The sequence below is a fragment of the Branchiostoma lanceolatum genome, chromosome 11, assembly GCF_035083965.1.
Source record: "Branchiostoma lanceolatum isolate klBraLanc5 chromosome 11, klBraLanc5.hap2, whole genome shotgun sequence".
Lineage (NCBI taxonomy): Eukaryota > Metazoa > Chordata > Leptocardii > Amphioxiformes > Branchiostomatidae > Branchiostoma > Branchiostoma lanceolatum.
The window spans coordinates 8,066,268-8,090,078 of NC_089732.1; the positions used below are offsets into that span (position 1 = coordinate 8,066,268).

At 42.3% G+C, this 23,811-nt stretch overlaps 1 protein-coding gene across 3 annotated transcripts in view; it reads right to left on the reverse strand.

The window, feature by feature from the left end:
• Positions 1-23,811, reverse strand: part of LOC136445283 (protein patched homolog 1-like) — a 62,313-nt gene that overhangs the window by 15,341 nt on the left and 23,161 nt on the right. For 2 of the 3 annotated variants that reach the window (XM_066443201.1, XM_066443202.1), the window contains exons 2-13: positions 20,894-21,086; positions 12,363-12,552; positions 12,055-12,121; positions 10,061-10,158; positions 7,344-7,470; positions 7,105-7,197; positions 5,965-6,086; positions 4,991-5,138; positions 4,674-4,805; positions 4,188-4,343; positions 3,924-4,022; positions 10-669 (exon numbers count right to left, since the gene is read on the reverse strand). In XM_066443201.1, the coding sequence (XP_066299298.1) occupies positions 10-669; positions 3,924-4,022; positions 4,188-4,343; positions 4,674-4,805; positions 4,991-5,138; positions 5,965-6,086; positions 7,105-7,197; positions 7,344-7,470; positions 10,061-10,158; positions 12,055-12,121; positions 12,363-12,552; positions 20,894-21,086 (2,085 nt within the window). Of the gene's footprint in view, positions 1-9; positions 670-3,923; positions 4,023-4,187; positions 4,344-4,673; positions 4,806-4,990; positions 5,139-5,964; positions 6,087-7,104; positions 7,198-7,343; positions 7,471-10,060; positions 10,159-12,054; positions 12,122-12,362; positions 12,553-20,893; positions 21,087-21,896; positions 22,590-23,811 lie in introns of those variants that run through there. The other variant, XM_066443200.1, reaches the window with a different exon arrangement.

Sequence of the window (23,811 nt, forward strand, 5' to 3'; positions counted from 1 at the left end):
TGTACGTACCTTCACTGGAAATCTTGCCAGGAAAGGTCCATACGTGTTCCTGGCGAATGAACTCAAAGTCCAGTTATTCTTGGCACAACACAGAACGTTGGAGGACTCCGTCCCCTCCGTCTCAAAGTCCGGCGAAACCAGATTCCTTGTGGAAGACGATTCCGCCGTGGAAGGTGGCGTCGCGATCGGCGTCACCACGTTCGAGGGAATCCACGGCCGGGTCACCGTTTGCGTCGGCGGTACAACAACCGTTACCGTCCTTCCCTCATTGTCTAAACTCGTCACTGTTTCCACAGTGGACTGTACAGTCACATTCGTCTGGTGTCTCTGCGGATGTCTCGGGAGCGGCTCACTCCGAACAGAGTCTGTGTCCCCCTCGTCGGGCGTGGCTTCCCGTACTCTTATGACCCGATTGGAAGCGGAACTGTTCAGACAACAGAATATGTCCAACCGCTTGTTTCTCCGTCTCTCCAAGTCCCAACTGATGATGGCAGGGAAGATCAGAATGACTGACAAATAGTTAAAGAACACGACCACGGCGGACTGGATTGAGTAGTTCCGTAACGCCGGGATCGGCACGATAGCGCCCATGAAGCAGGAAACGATGATGCTGAGGCTCGTCAAGGTCACACTGACCCCCGTCCGCCGGAGACACTCCCCTGTCTGGTCCTGAAAATGCAAGAGAAAACTGTTAATTCCTGTTCAACATTGAAAAAAAATTGGTTTAGATCCAACATAATTCTAGCAGTTTGGCAATCTTTTAAAATTCTTTGTTTATCAAAGGTAAATTTTTCTTGGACTACCGGTAAATCTATCTTCATTTCAGGGTAGAGTCCATTCCGAGTCACCCCAAGGGTTGTTATTGTCATAATTTACAACTGTTTTTAATTCTTTTTAATTATTTGTCTAGGAGATTTCATACTTTGAAAATATTGTGAATGTCATTTCAACTTTATAATTATTTGCCCGGTTGTGTAAAACTTAGGAAATATTAATGATGTGGAATATGATATTTCTAATAGATTCTGAATAATGGTTACAGCATTCTACCATTTTCTACCTTTTTTTACAATTATTTGTAACATTGTATAAATGGGTCAGTGGGCTGTGAAGAAAGCAATTCACACATCTTTGTGAATTATGCTTGGGCACCATGCATAGATGGCTTGCACAAAGGACCTAACAGTGTCCAGCAGTGACATCTAAAAATACACAGAGGCAGACAAAAGGGCTGGATTAGCACCTGATTTTATTGGGGCAATCACCCCAATCCAAGCTGTCTATATTTCTCTATATTTCGAATTTTAGAAGATTCACATAGATATTTGCAAATTATTGTAAATAAAGATATTTTTGTGCAGTCTCTTTGCAAAATGTTTCTAAAACAACTAATTGGATTCAAATAAATTCAAATTCTTATATTGAATTTTTTTGAAATATTTAGAATCATTGTGACTTAGATATTCTTTTATTCAAATTTATTCAGACTAATTACAAATATCATGTAAAAGCCCTTGTGGTGACTTGGAATGGACTCTAAGGTGGCAGTATTTCGTTTCTTATTTCTAATTGCTTTTGTATTATTTTTTTTATTTTATTATTCTATTTTATTTTTTTTTTCCAAAATAGGCGTTAGAGTCTTGTGCACCTTTTTAGAGGAACAAAAAATATTAAGCTCTGCCCGCGGGCAATCCAAATCAAACTAAATCCTGCAGTCAGCGTAACATTTTCAATATAATGGAAGAACCCACATACACATCCTCCTACTTCTCCATTTCCTCTTAACCCCTACAGTAGCCCCTGCTCAATGTCTGAAAGAGCCCAGCTGCCCACGGTGCCACTGTGTGCCAAGCAACATGGTTTCAAAATGCCAAACACGGTAGCCCACTTGTAACCACAGTGGACACAGACACTGCTTAAGAAAGGCCACCCCAACTTTCCTTGCTTCCCCACCTTTTCATGGAGGCATTTATCAATCTGAAATGGCTTCTGCTACTTCTGTTGGGGACCTATTATTCCGGGATGATGACAGTTTGGGGCCTTCCAGGCCATTCTTTTCTTCCTTTCAAGTGAAGGGGAAAATCCCTATGAATGCCAGCATGACTTACTAAGGGGCATGCCCAATGAAACATTTCAGGGAATTCTATTCCGCCACCCCTCATGCTTATTCATTAGCCACACGGTCTACAGAACAATGCTCAACAGTTTTTTTCTTCCTGCAAATCTATCTTTCCAAGCAATATCTTCGGGACATGATAGTTGTTGATAACTTGAAGGCTACCGGATGCGTAGACCTGACACTAAATCTGACATATTCAGAACACCCATCAAGCGGATGGTAACAAGCCATTTGGTGTTGGAGGGGAGGGGGGCGCTGACTTGTGAACTCCTGTAATCTGATCCAATCGTCGGGATAATCATTACAGAGATCCTCGCCATCATACAGGAGGGCACCCGAGAATAAATAGAATTTGGCGAATTCTTCTGCGTATCGTTACTGTTTCAAAGGAGGGGGGATAAGGGGGGTTTTGTCTCCTGGATCAGGCCATGCATATGCACTAGGAAAACAAAAGCCTGGCATAGGGGAGGCCAGTCAAGCTGTGGGTGGTCCGGAGTCAGGGAGAAAAAGGGAAATGCCAGCCCATCCGAGATAAATCTGCCCCTCTCTCTGGGCACCACGCCAACTGCCAGCCTAGCAGGAGGAATCCAGCACCCAAAACCCCCACCCAGCACAACAACACACAAAAAATCTTTATGATTTCTTACACAGGGTGGGTGGAGGAAGCAGGACTGCTTGTGTGAGAGGGACACATGTGGGTGTGATTACAGGGCAGGGTGCTGAGATCAGTCCCATGTGCTTTCCATCTACAACCTCTCACACATTTACAAAACTTTCAACTCCTTCTTTGAGCTTCAACCATCACAATTATATATATGCCTGAATATACTTTCAACTCTGCCTCTTATACGACTCTCCCCAGCTCCTTGCAAATTTTCTTTCCCCTACTTCATTTGAAATGTGGACACTGAAACCTTGTCCGCCCATCTGCCAACATCTGTTTCCCTAAAACCAGTTAAAACTTGTCTGTTCTAACATTCTGTAACCACACCAAACAAAAACCACAAATCTGAACCATCATCACTAGAATTGGTTCCATTCAGTCTCCTTATCCTACCCATAGCTAAGGTGATAGCCAAATACAACAGCTCCACATACAATCTATTACTGACTGCAATAATATAACAGTACCAGTCAGATTTAAATCTGTTTTGGACCAGTTTTCTAAGCATGAGTTGACCAGCCTAATCACTTGGAAGTCCACCCATACTACCAGGTAGTTCCTACCTGTTACATCCCCCCCAGCTATAAACCAATAAAATGTAGCGTAATTAACTTGTTTGGATAATGCTCGTTTGCGGTAGGCATCCTCGGAATTCCCATCAAATTTTAGTTTTTGTGTAGACCCTTTTGTTGGTTCTTGTCTTGGGCCTACCTTCACTCCAGAGCACAGCAACCACTGATCCTGTGCGGATCCTGTTTCGCCTCGGATTACTCCGCCACCTTTTCTTAAACCTTCCTTCATCAGGCGATACCACAATGTACTTCCTAAACCACCATGAGAGTGCTGCCTTGCTTAAAGCGTTGTCGTGCAATTTGGGTAGAAAATCAGGTTTCCAACGCGGTGATTTAACTTTATTGGCAACATCTCTTCCAGATTCAATGAGTGTCACCAAGGACATCTAAACCTTTTATCGTGTACAGTAAAAAATGCTTGACTACACTGTGCTCTTTATTCTACAAATTTTGGTGCTGTGAACAACTAAAATGAACGGTCCACTAAAGGCAAAAACATTGTCAATCTTGTTTAATCTTGTTTTACCAAGTTAATAGAAGAAAAATCAAAGACAAAATTTTAACTTACCAAGTAGGCTATGTTGGGGGATGAGGTAGTACAACTAAAAGTATGGGCGACCAGAAACATGTCGTCCACACCGAGACCAAGCGCTACAAACGGAAGCACCTGGGAAAACGACACAAAAAAAGTAGTTAATGATCTTCACTGTTTTCAATATTTTACAGAGTAAAATCGTCAAAATCGACCTCAACTGAAACACTGTCAGATTTCCAACATGCAAAAATAGGAATTCATCTCTGTAGCTGAAAAATTGTTGCCATAGCAACTTACCTGGGTGGTTGATGCATTGAACGATAGACCAATCAGAGTGCAGAAGCCCAGCGCGGCAGCAACAGACATGGAGACGAGGATGACCCCCGCTAGTCCGACGCCACCCTGGGACCTGACCGCACTCCGCCGCAGCATGGTGACACATGCATACACAAGCTGGAAGAGGGAAAAACATTCATTTACATTTCATTTAGGTATTTGTCTCAAGTACTCAACCCATAGTAGGATATACATATAATTGTAAATGTTGACATTTTCGTGATGGCTTAAAGTTTGGAGTTTCTGTGTTGACCTCTTCACTGCAAACTAAAAACTGTGAAAATGTTGCTTGTTCTGTCTTCTGCTCGCTTAGCCCCCCCTTGCTTCAACCCAAACTTTGACTCACTTGTGAATTCTCCCTACTGCGAAATTAAATCCCCGCCAACTAAAATGCCCTTACAGTAGATAGAATTTATGGAGTCAAAGACAAAAGAACGAAGAGCGTACCATCAAGCAGTACCCAGCTGCCACCCGAATATAGTTTGTCTGTGAGAAATCCTGTAACAAGTCGTTGAGCGACGCTGACGAAAACGCATGGACCTGTTGGCCTAGGGAGTCATTGGCACTATTGTATACAGCCTGTGAAACAAACAAACAAACAAACAAGCAGTTAACAACAAGTCAACACCTCTAATAGATTCTACGACATCTTACACAAAACCATTATCAGTTTATTCACAGAGTCTATTCCAAGTCACTGTGAGGGTTGTATTTATCATCATTTACAAATGTTTTCAATTTCTATGGTCATCATTGTCACTCACTTCTGTAAATTTTCTCTGCCATTCCTCGAGCACCTCTTCTGCTTTGCTGGGGGACCAGTGGATGTCGTGCACCTTGTAGTCATCCTTGTAGTACTCATACAAAGCGTTGGGTTGGCTGAGAACAATGGCAGTCTGCAGCGCTTCAGCACTAGAAAGGGGGAGGGGGGCAAATACAAGTGTAATTATTATTGGACCATAAACAAGAGTATGCTATCTGCATTCTTTCACATACAAAACCCTCAACACAATAATATTATGCTTTAGAACTTCAGAACGTTATACAGTGCTCTATGGCAAAGACTGCAAAATGACAGATTCTTCCTGAAGTTTTCACACTTTCGTTAAGATTTGAATTTACTTGACTTTTTCGAACCTACAGTCATGTGAGATGACCTTTGAGGAATTTATCAAGCTTTTGCTATAAATAAGTATACAATTTCAAGCAACAGGATTCCTACTTCTTGACCTTGAGCTTTCTCATCATGATAAACTTCTTTGTCCTGACTTGCCGAAACACTTATGTGATACTTCTAGGGGCTACAGGCATGCTAAACATCCTCTTTAGACAATGACAGAAATAGTAAAAAATGTGGCGCTACGTACAGAAAATAATGCGGTAATCTAGCTTTTAGAATATCAATAGTTAGTCTTGTACAGTATCTTTCTTTTTTTAGTTATCAATGATCCTTTTTATGCTGCTTCTATAGGTTTAGTAGCATGAAATAAAACAGATACTTTGTTGCCAAATTTTTGTTTATGTTAACATATCAGTGGAATGTTCTTGTAGAGTTTAAGGGTTGACCTCTGGACTCTGTACCAACTACAGTTGAATTCCTCGCCCAACCAATGACAAAGTATTTCTTACAATTAATGCATTTAGTGCAATATGAACCCTAGCATAACAGATCACTGAACAATATTATGGCCCATTAAAAAAAGGGGAAAGATTCGACAAAAAAGGATGGGAAACTTACCTAGAAATCCGGCCACTCTCGTTCTTTTTGAGTCCGCCTACGATGAGTTCCTCCGGCCACTGCATGTACTTGGTGGCGAAGCCGGCGCAGCCTCCCGTTAGTTCACTGTTGAAGTCAGGCACCTGCGGGTAGAGCACACCGGAATAAGGGGCAGCCAAGGTGGGGTTGGTAGAGGGCGGAGGGCTCCACATAAACAATGGTGTCAGGTGTACAAACATGAAACGACCCCGATCTTAGCTTCTCTCACTGCTCAAAGGCAGGTATAACCCTTGTTTGACCTGTAAACAGCGGTCCGACTATCGTGTTACGGGAGCGGACACCTAACCTGGGTTCAAAGTGAGTCGGTAAGACTTAGCCAGGCCACCGACACCCCCCACACTAGGCCTACGGTCAACATGACATGGCATCATCTGAACATGGAACATTTTAATAGGTACACGAACACCTGACATGCTTGTCTGTCTATAGCACAAGCAGCATATCTAAATAAACAACTGGGACATCCAAAAGGCAGAGAAAGATTTTGAGAGGTAAAAATGCGACAATTGACACACCTACCCAACAGCCTTAGCAAGGCAGCTTTTATGGGAAACAAGCCACCACACAAGCAATTAGCATTGAAAAACCACTGCTATCATCTTTTCCATAATTTTCAAAGAGCTATGGATCCTAACTATATTACCACTAGGCACAGTGCTGATTGGTTTACAAATGACATTTGGCTTGCAGTATTTGGTCAGCATTTTGTCAAATATACATAGAACATCACTATAATTTTCCCATACAAGACATGAAATTTTGCAAGGAACAAGATTGAACAGTTAATTGTTGTTTGCAACTGGAAAATCACAAAACAAAAACAAAAGAAGCCTTTTTCTTTTGCATGCACTTGACAGCAGTTCTTTTGTTTTGCGGCGGATTCTGGGTGGCCACATTTGGCATGCAGGCGAGGTGCACTTGGGATCATACGATTAGAAGGCAATTACAGCCGCAAGAGGAACAATCCCCGGTATGATACCCCCACTACGATCCTCGTATTTCTCTCAGCCAATGACAGTCAACATGCACACATTCATGCTTAGCATTTCAAATAAGATTGCAGTGTAATGTATAACCAAGGGTTGGCAAAGCTTTTCATACCTCTTTAGAGTGTTTGTTAGGAGCTGTTTCTGGACACTCTGGATCCTCTGGGTTCAGACAAGGTTTTTCCTGGTAACCAGTGGTTATTCCAGCCTACAAAAAAGGAAAAAAAACATGTTAGCTAATCAACAAATGTTGCTATCTCCCTTTTTTCTCATACTAGGGAATCCTTGCATATAATGTATCTCTTAATAAATCTTACTTTTAAGGCTTTTAATATGCAGAAAAGAAATGTTCACCTTGTCGAACAGATCCTGAAAGGTGTCCAGTGGAAAATAGCTCGCCATGATGTCTGAACTCTTGTTGAGTTCCTCCAACATGCCCAGTGGATTTAGATTCGTCCATCTGACATTAGAAGAATAATTCCTGCAAAGAAAACATAGACAGTTAGATTTCTTCACGCCTTCCCTACCACATCTTACACTGTATGTGGAAGAGTTTGACAAATAGATTTGTTATTTTAAAGTTGATGCTGCCAAATGCAGAGTATTTGATTGTTAGTGTTTGGGGCAGGCACTATAGCAACAGAGGGTAGATGCTGCCAAGTAGTTTTTCACTTCATGCCCTGTAGAAAAAAAGCCACGTCACTGGCAGTTGATTCGTTAACGAGGTTGCCACAAACGTCCCTCTCTATGCTGCGCAGGTACTAAAGGCAAGGAACCTTGGAATCAACAATCTTGCACCAGAGTGAGGCTGGCACCACGGCCAGACCACCCCAGACAAAATAACCAGGTTGACAAGAGCCAGGGCCATCTCTCCACCCCTGGTGTCCCACCCAAAACTTCCCAAGCTCACAGGAAAACTCTCAAGCTTGGCTCCCTCCCAATAATTACACAAATGTTCCTCAAACGTCAAGATGTTTCTGATCAGATAGCAATCGGGCTGACAATACAAAGTTTAGCAACCTTCTTTCCAGTGACAAAACGTGAAACTGTTCCTCAAAATCTAGCCAAAGACAACACTCTTTTACTTGGTCATCACAAAATGGGAAAAATGGGTTTAACATATTGCTCGGTTGTATCTTACAATCAGCTGATGTCATCTTGCTACAGTGTAGAGTTTGTGATTGAATACTTGTGACTGTGAAGTCATCTACAATCAGACCACAACACATCCACCCAGACCCTCAAGTGGCAAACTCATTAGCCCATGGAAGGAGTCCAATCTATCACACATAGCTATAGAAAGACTTTTGCTGAACAATACAAAAAGGGACTTTGAGTATGAGACAAGTACAGTTTCAAAAAATCCTTTTAAAAGACTTTATTGTTCATATCTTAGAAACTGAAAAACCTTTTAAAGAGAACTTCATTTTTGGATATTATGCCAAAGTTGTGGTTCTTTTCGTACAATTTTTTCTAAATTCTGATTGCATCAAAATGATCAGAGCTCTGGCCATGTTGTTTTTTCTCCTTCCTCTCTACATTTTGCTACTGTCCTAGAATCTGGGAGTTTAGACAACCACAAGAGGATTTGCCTTCGAAAGAATCTGAAAAATGAGTCCGTGAAACAGAGAGGCACTAATGGTGCGGAATGCAGGAATGTGTATATCCTGTGCAGGCCTCAGCTCTAAACTTACACAGTTATAAACCACAATAGATCTGAAGGCTTGTAGTTAGTATTGGGACGACAGGGAGCTGGAATTTTCATACCAACTGACATGTATAGCGAGCTAAATGGTTTAAGGATGGGTAGAGGAAACTGTAGACAGATGCAGTGGATATGAAGGCTCTGTCTACAGACATTTCCCCCCTCCCCTCTGGGCAGGCATTACAGTGCTGCTGACAGATATAGAGCACACTAGATGCTACCACTGACTCCCGATGACCTTGCAGTGCACTTAACCATCTTGCCTGGCTACTTCCAGATGAGGCTTTTCTTAAAGACATTCCAGGGATGAAACTGTCACTGATTCCGTCTACCAACAGGTACCGCACTGCCTAAGAAACTTTTGGAAGAACGTCATGCAACATGAAAAAATGATGGACTTTGAATTTTTGTTTGATTGACATGATGGGAAATGGCAAATTATCTGCTTTGTTGTGGGGTGGGTCTTGGCAGACTGGAACAAGCATATATTAGCATACCTCTGCAATCACAGAACGTCCCCTCTATCACTTGGCCAGGTAATGAGGGGGTAATGTCATCCTCCGTACAAAAGGCCCCATTCTTCCCAAAAAACGATGACAGCCGCCCCAGGGCAAGGGAGCTGCAATTAGCAGGCGGAGTGAGGTTGACTGCTGCTAGGAGGCTGCGGCCACCATGGAACAAGCCAGCGAGGCCGTCACCTCAACACGACCTTTAGAAACTCCAACATTTCCTGGGGAAATTCTAGCGCAGGCCCGCCCCCACGTGTCATATTTGATATCACAACCACTCACTCTCAATTACCACTCGCAAGACTTGTCCTAGTTGGGTAAGACGGCTTCAAGGCCGACATCTTGATAGCAGAGGGATTAAGAAGAAGAATCTGGGCATGACAACTTCCTCTGGGCTGAACAAAAGGACAACAGCTGCATCCACATGCTACAGGTGCTTGCCTAGGTACCTGTCTGGTATGCAACTAACAATAATAGACTAGGTATGCGCCTCCGTATAGTTCTACTAAAATGGCTTTTTATTTGTTCTCTACAATTTTCATCCAAGACCCGAAGACACCGACTGAGCATCTTAGTGGTAGCTTAGGCTAAGACATACTTACCTAGACATATCTTCTGTTTACATCATGTCTTGTATACCACAGCAATCAATTCAAATAGTGCGTAAACACTGCTACTGTACTACCTGTTGTTATTATTACTTATACATATATATCTTGTACAAATGGAAGCAAATCTTAGTAGAGATTCAGGTGGCACAGTCGAAACATATCTAAATCAAAATATACTACCTTACACATTGGAACTGGTATCTTTGATAATTCTACCTGGCAGAAACAATGGAGGATGGTACTTACGGAATAATCACAGGTCTATCTGGACCGAGGAGCTTGGATCCTTCCCAGAAACAATCCAACGGTGTTATAATCACACATGGGTACAGCTTCTCAATTGTCTGTGGGAATAGGAAGATTCAAACAATTAGATATGTGTAAATATAGATTCAAAAGGGATTATTCATAAAGTTATGCATTTAACACTGCATGTTTAGTCCTATATTTAGAGTTTTCCACATTGTTGCAATCTGATAGTGATAGAATCCATTAGGTTGGTCTCCCAAATTTTTAGCACTTCAGTCAGACAAATTGCATAGAAAATAATATATTTCCAAGTGCTATTGCATTGGCAGATGACCTCTGACCTCTTGGGAATCCTTCACAGGGGAGGGAGAGGTCAAAGGTTATGTTCCTGCCATGATTTGACCCTACCAATTTTTCACAAAATGCTACTGTGAAACACTTATTTTTTGTCATCCTACCATCCTTAATCCATCTGTTTTTATCAAATCATGCTATGAACCAGCCTGCTTTAGCGTTTTACATGCTGATATCTGATATTGTCTTACGAATTTAAACAATTCATGGATATTGGTTGGTTTTAATTTGGACTCGCAAGGGTTTAGCTTAGTGCAGTAACCTGAATAATTAGAATAGGAGCTGTAACAAACAGCCCTGCCTGACACCCCCTACTGGGCAACCCCTGCCTCCATCTGAGTATTTTCAACATGGGCCAAAGATTAGTATGGTGTCCCCAAATGTGGTGCCGTGTTTACCCACAGTAGTCCCAGGCGCTGGACCTGACCTGAACTATTGCACTTGGGTAGTTTCCTCTGCCTAACCTTGACTTAATTGTAACGCTAGTCCATACAGGACTGAAGAAAACAAGGGATAATTTGCAGTGGGTTACAGTCCGCTGATCCTACCCCAGTCCACACACACACTATGGGGCATCACAGAGGCTTAACCATTAGAAAAATATCTGCTTCTAATTCAAGACAATAATCAATAAGTTTCAAATCAGATCTCTGTAGATATGTCCATCAACAGTAGTTATGTGTGTATGTCCTTTAATTTCAAGTATATGACCTGATCCAACTATCTTAACTATTCTTGCAGCAAGGAAAGTTTGACTGTCAAAGCTGCTAGCTGCTAACAGCCAAGCCAGGCTTACAGACCCATATAACTATTCCTTATGTCCTCCCATAAATTTGTGTCTGGGACAGTTTTAACACATGTCCAGTGATCCACAACCAGGAAACTCAAAACAGACCTTGCTGATTATCTGTGGGGAGGGGGGCATGAATCTTGTTCACACTTCGCTAAGGAACAAAAATTCTTCTCCCTACAGTTCCTGTTTTCTCAAGTGTGGTACTTCCTAAATGGATTACTTCATTAGAACCTAATCTGAGCAGGTGCTAATTCGTTTATGTATAATTAATTTGAAAGGAACTGAAGGGGAAAGTCCCGAAAAGTTGAAAGATTCATTGGTTTCTTGTCTGATACCACGCTTGCATCAGGACGACATTTACTATTTAGAGAATGTTCTTTTCCTTCAAATTTGGATAATCTTCCTTCAAATTCGCATAATCTTCCTTGAAATTACACTAGATCTATCATTTGTACAGGACAAAACTTTGAAAACTAGCCATTCCTATGTTTTCTTCCACAATCACAAGAGATACCTTACAGACACATAATCATAACACTGGAGCAGTGGAAACAAAGTAATGCCTGTGCTCTGAAATGTATCAACAGGAAGCAACCATTTTGTTGTTACTACACTGTACAGACTGAAACTGCCCTTTTCCGCTGAGCATATCCCTTATCATTACAAACACAACTCGAGCCCTCATTTTTGCATCTTCTCCGCATAATTACACATTTGTGTTGTCAGAAGCCCACCTTTTGTTGGATTCTTCTACATGACGGTTCATCTGTAGGTTTAACAGTTTTACCTAGTTACTACATGCTGACTCTACTACAAGCTTACATGATTTAACTTCAGTACTCACCATAGCAAACACTCCTTCTAATACGGGAAGGCTGGTGACATAACATACATCCTTCATACTCCAATCTCTGTGAAATAAAGAGAAAACAAAGCGTAAGTCTTCAACAATTGCAGTAGCTACCACTTACCCATGTCTTCATACTGCTTATACATTTCTACTTTACACATATTGTTATCTTACAAAGCTCATCTCTCAGAGATGGATCATAATCACTTTATATATAGTCAGTATCATCAGATAAACATAAACTTTCTCGGAAGATCCACATATCAAAAGAATAAATAAGATAGAAACAAAAGAATACTCACAAGCCAAATAACTCTACTTGCACATCTGCTGCCGCTAATACTGACTGTAAGTGCTGATTTAGTGCGTTGTGTGTCAGCACATTGTCCCCTTCATTCTTGGCTGATGTAATTATGACCTGATAGTCAGTACCCATTTCTTCCCCCAAGGAATCTTTTGTATATCTTAGCTCCTCTTCTAATCTGCCACCAACTACAATGAAGAAAAGAAGATTTGTCAGTATTAACATTCATAACCTAGCTTTGAACCATTGCATATAATGTACAAAGACAATTGTAAATTGTAATTGTTTGCATGCTACATAGTTTCATCAATATCAGGAACAGGACAGAATGTTAATACATAGCTTTTCTACAACAGAATTCATATTGTTGTATTATACTGCATGTTGTAGGGGCATATATCACTTATGATTTACAGCATTAGAGACTAACAGTCTAGCATGAAATTCAGTGAACAGGGCAGTTGAAAACAACCAGACGCTATATACAAATATATCAACTGGGATTTCCAATAAAAGAGGAAGCCTGCACTTAATCATTTTGAACAGTTACTGCTAGTAATTTATGACGATTGCATGAACAAAAGTATATGTACATGCTATGTAGATCAACGAACTAACCTGTATCAGAAAATGTACAATTCTGACAGTACATGTACTACAATGAATCCTCTTCAAGCCAAGAAACTAACAATAACACAGACTGTACTTTGGCCTGAAGGCCTTGTTTTCTCCCAATGGAACTAAATATGTCAACTTCCCTGAAGTTCACCTCATCTATTAAGCAACTTCCCCCATCCCAACTACAACTATAAATCACAAGGCCACCATTAGAAGAGGACATGGCTGGCTTTCTGAGTGATGGTTTCAGCTAGGATAATAGCAGGCTGGAGACAAGAACCTGGGGACCATACACTAACACCAAGAGGGGAAGGATGTTTGTGTCAAACATTTGAGAGAGACTTGTTGTACATTTTACATTTATTACTCATAAGACGTAGGTAACAGGGCTACATGAACAGTATGCAGCTTGTTTATATCCAATATATGTTATAGAGTTGATTAGAGGATACCACCCCTTGCCGTAATGGTACATCCCTACATTTTGGGAGGCCATGAAGCATGCAGGGTAACAGCAAGCAGCCCCTGGGTTGTATCTCCAGTGACAGCTGTATATGTGGGTTATCATGGTCCAAACAACGATCTGTATCAGTCTACACACAACACTAACACATAGTGACAAACCTATGTGACAAACTAGAAATTAAGGCATTCTTCTGGCTTAAAAAGCTATATTTCTCTTCACTGAAAAGCATTGAATAAAAAGGTACATACGAATAGTAGATCTCTATATATTTGTAACATTGTGTGTTGTACAAATGTCTTGACATATCTAAACCTATGTAGTTCTTTGGAGAGATTACTGCAGTGAAAATCGATGCAGTTGGAGATGTAGTGAAATTTGGTACATGTCGTTAAGTAGGTCAGAGGACTGAATGTTTACATGTGTTGCTGCCCCAGGCAATAAAATCCACATGGAATGAGTAAGGTTTTACACCAGCTGGGCATCACACCAACGTTTCAATAGAACAGCAGCAGCATCAAGCCCTTAGGACATGAGGCGGGTCAAAGGAACTACCAAGTTATCAACACCATGAGTTACGAATCCTGAAAAAAAGGACCTCATATTACTATCAGTCTTCTGGCACACCAATAGTAGAGGTCCTTTGCAGACATATTTGACAAATAATCGAAGACAATGAAACTTCGAGCGGTTATAACCTGTCTTTTACTTCACACAAGCCAAGAAATCCGTTGGCACAGCTCTGGGCCACCACCGAGCTGCTATCACTGTGTAAACTAACCACCCAACTTATCCCGGCTTTCTGCAGTCAGTGCCATTGAACCAGCACCCCAGACAGAGGAAACCAATACTGCTGTCCTCCTAGATCTTTCAGATATCATTTGCCATAGAATGTGTTTCACAAGATCTAGAGCAGATCTAGAACAGTTACTTATGATAAGTTAGATATAACAGGACATGGACTGAAAGAAAGAATGACCCATGTTTCCTTCTTGTGAACCAAACATCTGTTTTGTTGATGAAATCTCCTGTGACATGTTTTTTTATGTCTTCCCTTGTTTACCTTACTAGTTATGGCCGTCCTGTTGCTTTTGTGTTCTTTTACACATTCACCATATGGAAGAAAATGAAATACTCCAAAAAGAAGGACAGTTTCAATGTATATCAGCATTTGTCTGTCTCAGCCTTATCAGTTCTATCAGAAAGGAAAGGGTAGCTGTCTGACAATGCTGACTTCAAAGTTTGCAATGAAGCATGTACTATGGTCTTCATGTAGAAGATACATGTATCTTTTGTTCTACTCTAAGGAGCACTGTTTTTTTTCCTTTCATGACAGACAGTAGACATCTAATCTTTGACCCAGGCCTGAACTGGATACCATTGTTTTAGTATCATGAGTGTATGCTCAGAAACATAAAAGGACAGGAACAGAGGCCACAGAAAAACCTTTCAAGGCCCCACTCCTTCAAGTCGTACAAGCAGTTTCCTCGCAGTAACTCTCAGTAATTGCAGTAGAAGGAACAAGAAATCATCACAAGGCCTTGGGGTGAGGGGAGTGACCTTCCTCCCCCATGAGGAAAGAGTTCTGAGGTCAAGCCAGATGATAAGCATAGAAACACAAGCTCCTAAATTAGCGACAAAACGGAAACTGTGCCAACTCCTGCATTGCCATGTATACTTGTTAGTTGCTTACACTTATCTTTCACAAGACTTGAGGCATGAAGCTTGGTGCAAGTGGCTCTGACAGTAATGAAAGATATCAGCACAGTTAATATCTCAATGTTATCGTTAAGAAAAAGACATTATATATTCCTCCTTCCAGGGCCTATTAATCCTTTAAAGATCATCTCCTGAACAGTTTGCAGTAAATCTGCACCCAGTTAACTTTGTTTCAAACTTCCTTCCAAGATCTGCCAAATCCCGTCCCCATAAAAGATTGTCCCTTGCACACCGCACTGTAAATTGGCGCCCTGTTAGCGCATCTCCGAGCCGGCGAACAGTAGGAAAGGTCTGCCAACAGTAGGTCCCACAAACCAATGTCAACCCTCCCATGGCAGAAAGGACAAATCCCCATGACCTGAGGAATGCTTGAGCTCCCTCCCTGTCCCAGGAACTATCCTGACAACCAGCCATATGTCTCTCTCAACTTGGCATGGTTGTGGACCAGCACACAGCAATGTAGGGCATATAGATCATGTTACCATGTCTATATTGTATATACCTCTCCACCTAACTTTATTTTTACAACGCTTGTTTTGAACGGAGTCTCCAAAACTTCTTTATTGCATGATATTTACTGACTTCGCTTGGTAAATTTCCAATCCATCTTAAGCACTCGGTCTTCATCAATTCTCGAGCAGTTTTTCCAAATAGATATAGCCTTTATCATAACCATGCATACTCAAATCTACCATTAATGAATCCACAGGTTTATCAGATTCCTACTCATGTTCATTTCCGCATCGTTATCCAAAATGAGCTACCTTTACAGAGAAAGGAAAATTACTGTCCCAAATTTGGGCTACTGTGAATTCTTGACTGGAGGAATGCAGACAGAAACAGCAAATGATAGCTCTAGCACCAAACAAAACAAAAGGTCCGCTTGAAAACTAAAATAGCTTACATTTTGCCCTAAACAGTTGCTAGAGTCCATTCCAAGTCACCACGAGGGTTGTTATTGTCCTAATTTACAAATGTTTTCAATCTATTGTAATCATATGTGTGAGAGATTTTATACTTTAGAAATATTTTGAATGTGATTTCAACTTTATAAATATTTACCCGGTTCTCTAAAACTTAAGAAATATTCATCATATGAAATATGATATTTCTAACAGTTTCTAAATAATTGTAACAGCATTCTACCTTTATTTACAATTATTTACAATTTCTTACCATTTTCTACCATTATCTATAACATCTCTATAAATAGGTCAGACGGCTGGGAAGAAAGCAATTCACACATCCTTGCAAAGTTTAGGGAAGAATGCTATCCACAAAGGACCAAGCGGTGTCCTGCAGTGAAATCTAAAGATGTACAAAAGCAGACAGAAGGGCCGGATTAGCACCTACTTTTATGGGGGCAATCACCATTCTACCATTGTTAACCATTTTCTACCATTTTGTGTTAATATTTCTAAAAGTTAAATAATCACATAGATGTTTAGAAATTATTACAAATAAAGAGGTTTTTGTGCAGTTACTTTCAAAATATTTCTAAATTATCTAATTAAATTCAAATAAATTCATATTTTTGTATTTAATCTTTTAAAAAAATTTAGAACTATTGTCAGTCAGATATTCTTTCATTAGAAATTTTTCAAAATTATTACAAATATTATTATAAAACCCTCATGGTGTCTCGGAATGGACTCTACTTCTGTTACGTTACCATGGATACTACAAGATTACCTTTAATTTTCATTGAGCTTACGTGCACTGACTTCAAAAGGATTAGAAATTTAACATTTAGAATATAATAAGCTGTGATGCAGACAATGGGACTGTATATCTTACACAAGAGAAGGACAACAAAGCAAATGAAACTTTTTAGAAGCTTTTTTTAGAGTTATGGATACATGTTTACCATGAGCTTCCTGCTGTCACTAGGGGGTACCAAGGAATTATTTATACAGGAGACCCTCTAACTGCTATTCATCTATGTTGGTCTAACAATAATAAACTATTCTGGGCCAACATTCCTTCACAAGTACCAAATGGCACCCAGATATAAACTTCCATGGGGGGTGGAATCATTAGGGGTTGAAATGACTAATTTTGACCAGATTGAAGAAGAAAAGGGACAGTTGGAAATTCAAATGTGGTCATTAGTCTATTTTGAGCAAGAAGGCTCATTCCTGCCCTCCTTAGTTGGTGGGCTTCCCGAAATCTGGGTGTTCCTGTGAAAAACCTTTCAATAATAAACAACTTGGACATAGATTTAGGACACACTTCCTATGCTCTTTTGGTTCCCTGCAATTTCTCAACAACTTCCTGACTTTACAAGACAAAAAAAATTGCAGATCAAACTTTAAAAGGCAGAAGATCGCTCAGTTTCCGTTCTAGGTTTAACGTTCACTTTCAAATGGCAACCGCTACAAAAATGTTGGGATGCCTTTTTCAACCGTAATCCCAGATTTAACCCGCCTTCCAACAATAAACCGTCTAGATCCGTCCTTTGCAAGATGAAAAGATCGAACTCCTACATAAAAAGCTATCCAACTGACAATCGTTAAAAGCCAAGGCCTGAGCGCAGGGGATCTAGTGATAACAAACCCACAGAGGCCTGCCATTCCAGCAGCATCTTCCCAGAAAACCTTCTTCTCATCAATATCCAACAGATATGGATCTATACAAGATGGGTACACAAATGGTGAGCATAGCTGACTGTGGAGGGTCCACATACGTCACATGATAGAAGGATTATATGTGAAGAGCCAGGAAGAGATGGTATCAAAAATATTCATTTTTCTACTCTCATCGTATGGAACTTTAATCCCTTTTCCGAAGATAGGGTGTAACGAAATGAGTGTTCAACGTGTGCAAGAACAGAGAGTTCGTAAGCATCCTAAAAGCATACAGATCATTCCGAATGCAGGGAGACTAGTTAACATTCCCTTGTTGGGTTCCCCTCTATCGAAAACTGATGGATCCCAGGTCTATGGCAAATGAAGGTTTGTTTGTATACTGACGAATTACACAAGACTTCCTAATAGGGAAAAAGCAAGGGAAGGTACCACACAGATCTGTTAGTTCTATCAGAAAGGACACTTGCAACACATTCTCGCTACTGTTTCATGCACTTAAAGCTGCCCTGAGAATTGCTCCACCCCTTTGACCATTTATGTACCATACATAGGTTACCAATAGCAGTGTGAAATCAGGTAGAAACATAACAAGCCTGACAGGAACACTGGTGCAGTGAGCGACAGGTAGAGTTACAGGGTGGAACTTACATTCGTAACTCTTCATGGTTCACTGCAAAGCCCAAGATTTCCTTACAACATTGTACCCCAACTCTGTGCCAAATCTGCACTGCTTGCCATAACAACTGACTTTGGCTGCAAGTTACCCTGTTGCAGTTGCTTTAGATATTTTTGTCAGAAACTTTATGTTGTGGACCAAACCGAAAACAAACTGTAGGAGCACAACAACGGTGGTAGTACTAACCATGCTTCAAGCAAAAATAAAAATCTAGTACAATAACTCTATTCAGAGAGCTTTTAAGCTTGTTGTCGCCTCAGTTATTTTCATATTTTATATCATTCAATTTTCTTTCTACAGCTGTGAATAAGAGATCAGTTATTTTTGGTCCAAATAATCATCTCACAACCAATGCTCTAGTACATAGCACAAGCAACATAATCTACAACTAGACTAGTACTATAATAACTGGTCAAAGAGACCTTGCCCTAATCCAGATTTGACCCCTGCCCTTTCTGGGCATTACTGTATTGAGGAAAATGAAACAATTTTTAGACTTGATGATTACATAAACCCTGGTAGAGCAACTATAACTATTCTCTATAGATGTGCGTATGTATCTAGGAACAGATATTTTGCTAGTTTGGACAGATAAAGGACAGTTTGAATAGATAAAAATGGAGGCAGATGAGGATCAGACCTCCCATGGTTATGTCACACCGCACATGTCACCAGGGCTAACTGTCCTGGGTCAAACTGGCTTGACAAAAGGGGAACAAAAACAACCAAGTTACTGGGATGTCCACTCTTCGGCCTAGCATCTTTCTCTGTTGTATATGTGCCGCAACAGTTTGTTTCTGTCTAAATTTTGGCATGCCGCCTCGTTTCATGTCAATTGTGATTCTGTTCTTAGGAAAACTTGTCTGTTTTCCCCTTTCAGTGTGGAGGGAGATATTTGGTTTCATTAGCATATCTGGCCAGTATCATTGCTTCAAAGCACTTTTTGGGTCAGCCTTTCAGTCGGGCGGGAACCCGTTACCACAGCCCAAACAGACCCTAGCCCCTGCACAATGCCCTTCGCCGCATTTATTCTCAAGATCCCACACAGAACACAACTGCGGGACAAAAGCGGTTTAAATAAATGCACACTACTGGTAACCCAATCCCGGCATGTTAATGAGAAGGGGGAAATAAGGGCCCACTGTGTGTTCAGTAGTGTTGCTGTGAACCATGAGACTCGGGGCATGGGAGCCTACTACTTGGCAAAAACTCACCAAGGCAGGGTGTCCCCTCCTTTCTAACAAACATTCCTACTCATAGAGGTGATCTTGAGACAAAGCTGAAGTAAACTAAGGAGCTGTGGCCCGTTTTATCTGCCCCAAATGTCGTCTGCGCCAGATCTGAAATGGGGGCAGCCATCTTGGATCTGGGCCGTCTCTGCTATCACTCCGAAATTCCTTTGGAGCGGACAGTAAACTCAACACGCAAGTTTTCCCCCCAGCTCACTGAACCAGCGCCCCTAAAGTCCCACACAGACACCCAAAAACACCGGCCACTGTTACCAAAACTTTGTTGGCCCCTGCCAAGAAGCCCTATTGTCCGAACTCGAGAGCAAAACAGATCGGGAGAATGCCTATGCGTCGAAAAGATAAACAATTCTTTGTGACAGGGCATAGACGAGCCCTGTACAGTCGGCGTGTGTTATGTTGTGTTGGAGTGCTAACTTGGACACACTCCCCGCCTTCAAATCGGATTTTGGAGTGCCAAGCAAACTACATGTTGGTTCTTGGCAAACAGTTGGGCCGTTCAACAAGCTATAGAGGCAGTGTGAAGTGCCCCATTCACGCTTGTATGTAAACCAGTCCTCATGAATTTCTAAACACCCCTCTCCGGGCCTTTGTCGTTCTGTGTGCGTCCGTAATGTCTGAGTTTGCTTTGGGCAAATTTGAACAACTCCGGGTTAAAGACGGGGAAGGTATGTAGCTACATGATGAAAATCGGAGCCACAGATAGTCGCGAAAGTGTTGAAATCGGCGACAGATCCCTGTATAATGTGAGGGCCCCATTGTCAGTGGAGCGGTAACCGAATGCGCCCGTCCCCGACCTCATGAATTTCAATCGCGGGTTTTGTTCGGTGGGCGATTTCCGATTCCCCTGGTGTGGCCTTCCTTTGTACCCTTAAATCTCGGGAACTACACACGACAACGTCCAAATATATACCTGTAATCACGCAGGATACCCTTATTGGTATACTACGAAAGCCTCGTGCCCAAATTTTAACAGTAAACACGTAAAACCCCCTCCGATTTTTGAAAAATTTCCAAAAATACCGGACCACACACGCTCAGATCAAATTATAATTTCAGGGTCACACCAACCAAGATGGCGTCGGGCGGACGTAGCCTCGAGTGACCCCGTGATATCTCCTTCCTACAGACAATCTACGAACATCCACAACCCTAAAATCATACCAAAACAACTCTTAGAAAGGTTAGCTAGGAATAGATGACAAATTCAGGACTCACCTTGTACCCAAAGCTTTTCTGTTTCTGTCTCTATCTTGCCATCTTTTAGGAACACGGCCAAGAGAACCATGACAAGCACTCCAACGAACAGAACTTTTCCACAGTGTAGTTGTATGATCTTTCCCGTGTTGAACAGACATCTCTCACATTTCTCCCTGAGGTAGAGCGCTTGCTTGTTCCCAGTCGCCCTGCCCTGGAATTGTAAGATACATAAAGATCTTAGGGCTATGGCTTGAAGCTGTAGTTTTCACAAACACTACAGTGTAATAACCAACATGGCGATTGTGTTCATTTGACACCTAGTAACCTTTCGCCCTCCCCAACCCCACATACATGAACATTAGTGCATTAACAGGATCCCAGCTATGTAGTACATGAACTAGGGTATCATCTGACGTTTGTAGGTACGATTTTATTGCCCTAGGAAGGCTGGTTTGACTCGCGTCAACACGTGGTAACACAACGACAACTCCAGTTGGCCCTCCCCCAAGTTGCCACACCAATAACTGTTGCATTCACATCAAATTGTTGCGTTTTCGGCGCAAGTATGCCTTCATCCCGAGCCATAAGCGTGCCAAATGGCACCGAAACAACCCCAGGAAGGATTCTAGATCGTCCTGGTTTGGATGTGTGCCTGGTTTGTCCCAAAATAGTGACAAATCGGGCCTCAAACTCGGCGGTCCTCACGCACAAGCCACATGACATGGGAAGACACCACGGCGGCAATGGCAACTCGCACCCTCCATTTATTTCATTCCTCTATTCACGATTTAACTCTGGCCCCCACAGTTAAGGTCCTGTGCCGTAGAGGGCGAGGTTTAGAGAGCAGATTTCCAAGCATCTGGGCGCTACAACTGTGCGAAGGCAAATGTAAACACAGTCGAGTTGATCCATTCCATGCGGTGCCCCAACGCGGGCAACCCAGCGCGATGGGGGTGCGAGCTGCTGCATTCGCCTGTGACAACTTTCCACTACCAGGACATCCAGTAGAACACATGCCAACCTTGTCTATATGTCTCAACGCCTCTCTTGCTTCATAGCAAGTCGTTTTCCGGGCACAAGGCGCGTCCTGGTCCGGCCTAGTCCTGTCAGGCTCCGTGTGGGAATCTGGCGAAGAAGATCTGTGGTCGCCATGTACATGGTCCGAGGGCTCGTGCCTTTCCTCGGCAAAGCCGCTGTCTGTTCGCGGGACGTGGCCGTGGGGCCTTCCGGGGCCGTGGGTGGGGATCCCCGTCGGCCCAGCCCTGCTCTGCATGGCGACTATCCAGGCCGCATGGCAACCTCACAGTTACGGCAACAACGGAACATCTCGCTGCGGTAAAATCCACGGTGATAAAAGTGTGTTCAGGCTAACGCATCCTTCCCGAGCGAGCGGTCGCAGTTGAAGCTATAGGCTGTGAAAGGCAGGCAGGCCTGAAACAAAACCCGCCTCTCCGCCTCGAGCTCCCGTGATCGAGGGGTCACCTTTCCGCGCTCTGATTGGCCGCGGGCTCCACAATTTGCTCGAGTAACACGGCCCGTCATTTGCTGCTAGGAAACGGCTCGCCAAAGAAGACAGACCACACAAGTCGTAGGGGTACCCTGACACATCCATCCTCCACCGCCAGGCGCCTTCAGTCGGGCGCTCGCACAAACAAACCAGCGCTCCTGACTCACCGCAGACCTAAACAACCGCCGGGATCTTTTACAAGACATCCACTTGGGTCCGCTCCACCAACTGGGACGCTTCTCAGAAGTCTTCAAACTTTTTATTTTCATATCGCTATATTTGTTGCCGACCGGTTTGCGATGCGACTTCGGGAAACATCGTGAAGTGCTCGCCTGCTAGTCGCGTGACGTCATCAAGGGCAACATCATTTGGCCTCGGATACATTTCTGTACACATGTTCTTCTGCGATTGACTGTTATGATTTAAAGTTTCTTTTTTTCATGACTCCTGTCAAGCGTATCTCTGACATCTGTAACATAACGTGCGATGATGGCATTTGCAGGGAACATGTGACCACAGTTAGTACTCTACTAGCCCCTCGGGAATCGAACCCTGGAATTTATACGAGCTAAACGCACCCTAGCTCTGCCAATAACAACCAACCCTTCCTGGAGTGCCAGAAACAAAACTTATCTAACGATTTCGGAGTCCACGCATATTTTCGCCTGGCGGTTTGACGAATAAGGTTGCTTTTTACTTTTAACATTCCGTTTATTGCCTTTTTCATTGACAACACAGTTACTTCACAACATAGTTTCCAAACCATAACACTAGCGAGTCGGAAAAACAAGCAACAACTGTAACCATTGGCAAGAATTCCACCGAATCCGTGGACTGGACCCTACCGAAGCGCATTACGTATGTATTGGCAGCGCCAATCACCCTGAAAATTATGCGTGCTCCCTTTTCTTAAAAACCCTCAATCCGTGATATAGCCCAACACGTCTCACACATGCATTCGCAGTACAAGCCGTTGTCTAGCAAGTGTTTTTCTCTACCTTCCGACTACACTACAGCAGAGTACCCCTCCCCCCCCCCCCCCCCCCACACACACACTTCGACTTTCGTGACTTCCATATATGGAATGCTCAGCGACAAAACCATTTTCTAAACCTTCTCTATACTCCTTGCGTTCAAATGCGACAAAACTCTGAAAAGTATCCTGACCAACTTTAGTCATGTATAAAAAGCCAACACACATAAGATATTCCTGCGAAAGTGCCGACCTATTGTTATGCTTGAAAAAAAGAGCATTGTTCCCTTCGCCCTAGTATTACAAAACTCTAGTCCGCTCTCGTATACCCCACGAAGTTCCCATAAAATTTCGGCGAGAGATCACGTCAACGAACAGTAATATTTATTTTCGCGATGGAGATGTAATATACGCAGCCAAGCGTGGCATGCGGTCCGCCAGAGAAAAGGGCTGGGG